The sequence below is a fragment of the Penaeus vannamei genome, chromosome 13 (assembly GCF_042767895.1).
Source record: "Penaeus vannamei isolate JL-2024 chromosome 13, ASM4276789v1, whole genome shotgun sequence".
Classification (NCBI taxonomy): Eukaryota; Metazoa; Arthropoda; class Malacostraca; order Decapoda; family Penaeidae; genus Penaeus; species Penaeus vannamei.
The window spans coordinates 42180055-42183158 of record NC_091561.1 but is presented as its reverse complement, the minus strand read 5'-3'; the positions used below and the strand labels follow the sequence as shown (position 1 = coordinate 42183158).

At 44.6% G+C, this 3104-nt stretch overlaps 1 protein-coding gene across 1 annotated transcript in view; it reads right to left on the bottom strand.

The window, feature by feature from the left end:
- Positions 1 to 558: 558 nt before the first annotated feature.
- LOC138863773 (nephrin-like) overlaps positions 559 to 3104 on the bottom strand; it is a 32375-nt gene continuing 29829 nt past the window's right edge. Inside the window, exons 3-4 of the mRNA XM_070128623.1 lie at positions 1071 to 1230; positions 559 to 695 (exon numbers count right to left, since the gene is read on the bottom strand). Coding sequence (XP_069984724.1) covers positions 559 to 695; positions 1071 to 1230 — 297 coding nt within the window. The remainder of the gene's footprint in view (positions 696 to 1070; positions 1231 to 3104) is intronic.

Here is a 3104-nt window from a genome sequence, read left to right as displayed (position 1 = left end):
AAAAAAGTACACGTAATTTGTACTAAAAATTAAGTCAAGGATTAATTCTAAGTACAAATTCCCATTTTTACAGAGATAATTCAACAGAATGGCCGAAAGGAACTAAGCTCAATTCACGACATACCTGAAAGGCGCTTGCAAAAAAGAAAAAAAAGAAAAAAAAAGCACAAAACATCCCAAGCAATAGACTCCAAGCACGGAACTTTAACCACAAAAAAAGCAAAAACTCGATCTACGGCAACCCGACACGCAGGCACTCACAACCTCAAAATGGCAATAATCATCGCAAGCACGCAAGCACACGCCTTCAAGCACAAGACTTCTCCCTCGAGGCTCTCCACAACTTATCCAAAATATGCTTGACAACAACAACAACAAAAGTGCTCTCAACCGCAAAGTAAAAATAATCATTGCAAGCACACAAGCACAAAACTTTCCCCCCCAAGATGCACTATCACTTATCCGAAATGTGCTTGGCAAAAGCATCGAAAACATACAAACACACTCTTCCGAGCACAAGACAAACACACCAAACCTTAAAATAACAACATGCATCCCTCAAGCATACACAACAAACACAGAAAGGAATTCACGACAACTTCCCTGAGTCTCCAAGCACGACTCCAAGCACAGAAAGGAACCAAGAATAACCATGAGAATCTCCAAGAACTCTACCCACGACAATTTCCCTGAGACTCCAAGCACACGATCACAAACACAAGAAACGATCTCAGAATACCCACGACAACTGGGACTCCAAGCACAATCACACGACTCCAAACGCAAAAAAGAACCCAGATCTCTACTCACAACAACTCCAAACACAAGCAAACGCACATACACACACACACACAAAAACAAACAAACACAATACCGTTGACAGCTGAGACTCCAAACACACACACACACACACACCCCACAGAACTCTACCGTTGACAGCCGAGGCTCCAAACACAAGCACACGCCTCCAAACACAAGGAAAAGGAACCCAAGACCCCCAACCACAGTCAAAAAAAAAAAAAAAAAAAAAAAAAAAAAAAAAAAAACCGAACTCTCCCCCCCACTCTTACCTGAAATGTGCTTCTCGGGGACGTCGGAGAGGGTGACGGCGGGGAGAAGGGCGGCCTCCGAAGGACCTTTCTCGTTCACGGCATATATCCTGATGGTGAGGGCGAGGCCGGAGGGCAGTCCGCGGACGGTGAAGAAGGGCGTGTTGCTCGTGACGTTGGACTGTGAGGGAGAAGGAGGGAGAGAGGGAGTGAGTTTGGTGGGTATGAGGGGGAGAAGAGGAGAGTGAGGGGAAGTAGTTAGATAGATAGGTAGGTCGATTGATAGATAGATAGATCAATAGAGAAAGAGAGGAAAAAGAGAGAAAGAGAGAGAGAGAGAAAGAGAGAGAGAGAGAGAGAGAGAGAGAGAGAGAGAGAGAGAGAGAGAGAGAGAGAGAGAGAGAGAGAGAGAGAGAGAGAGTATGAGAGAGAGAGAGAGAGAGAGAGAGAGAGAGAGAGAGAGAGAGAGAGAGAGAGAGAGAGAGAGAGTGAGTGAGTGAGTGAGTGTATGTGTGTGTGTGTCTGTGTGTGTGAGAGAGAAAGAGAGAGAGAGATAGAGATAGATAGATAGATAGATAGAGAGAGAGACAGACAGACAGATAGACAGAGACAGACAGACAGACAGACAAACAGACAGAAAGAGAGCGAAAGAAATTCAAATCGCGAGAGCTTATTTCATGAAAAAAAGGAAAGAAAAATCCATAAGCACTTGACCTTTGCTGTTTCTACACGCAGTTACACGGAATAGCAAATAATCACATCAGACTTGCATACACCGGAACTGCATTTTATCATCGTTATTTACATAAATCTTTTTCTGAAACTCAAAAAAAAAAAAAAAAAAAAAAAAAAGCCCACAAACAAGCATCAACGAAGAAGGAATAAAGAAGATAAAACCAAAAAAACAAAACAAACAAAGATCAACGAAGAAGGAATAAAGAAAAACGAACCACATAAAAAACGAAGAAAAACATATCAACGAAGAAGGAATAAAGAAAAACGAACATAGACCCCCCAAAAAAACAAAAAGACAACAACAACAACAACAAAAAAAAAACATCAAACGAAGAAGGAATAAATAAAAACAACAAAAAACGAACAAGAGAAATCACATCCGGCAAAACATAATTGAATGATTCGATTAGCATATCCGGGTCCTCACACTTCTCCCATACATCCCCTTCCTACAACGTCGAGAGAGGGAGACGCAGCTGCAGCCTTGTTATGATAATGCCCTTGAGAGAGAGAGAGGGAACGAGAGGGGATGGTGGGATTAGGAGAGAGGAAGAAGAGAGAGAGAGAGAGAGAGAGAGAGAGAGAGAGAGAGAGAGAGAGAGAGAGAGAGAGAGAGAGAGAGAGAGAGAGAGAGAGAGAGAGAGAGAGAGAGAAAGAGAGAGAGAGAGGAGGGGATGGTGGGGATGAGAGAGGGATGAGAGAGAGAGAGAGAGAGAGAGGGAACGAGAGGGACAGGGATGGTGGGATGAGGAAGAGAGGGATGAGAAGGAGAGAAGGAACATGAGAGAGAGAGAGAGAGAGAGAGAGAGAGGATGGATGGTGGGATGAGAGAGAGGGATGGGATAGAGAGAGAGAGAGAGAGAGGGAAACGAAGAGGGGATAGAGAGTTGAAGGAGGAGATGGAGAAGAGAGAGAGAGAGGGAGAGGGAGAGAGAGAGAGAGGGAACGAGAGGGGATGGTGGAATGAAGAGAGAGGGATGGGAGAAGGAGGAGGGGAACTCAGAGAGGGCGAGAGAGAGAGAGAAGGGGGATGGTTGGATGAAGAGAGAGAGGAAGAGGAAGAAGAAGAAGAGAGAGAGGGAGAGAGAGAGAGAGAGAGAGAGAGAGAGAGAGAGAGAGAGAGAGAGAGAGAGAGAGAGAGAGAGAGAGAGAGAGAGAGAGAGAGAGAGAGAGAGAGAGAGAGAGAGAGGGGGGATGGTTGGGATGAAGAGAGAGAAAGATGAAGAAGAAGAAGAAGAGAGAGAGAGAGGGAAAGAAAGAGGGAGAGTGGGTAAGAGAGAGAGAGAGAGATAGAAAGAAAGAGAGAGAGAGAGAGAGAGA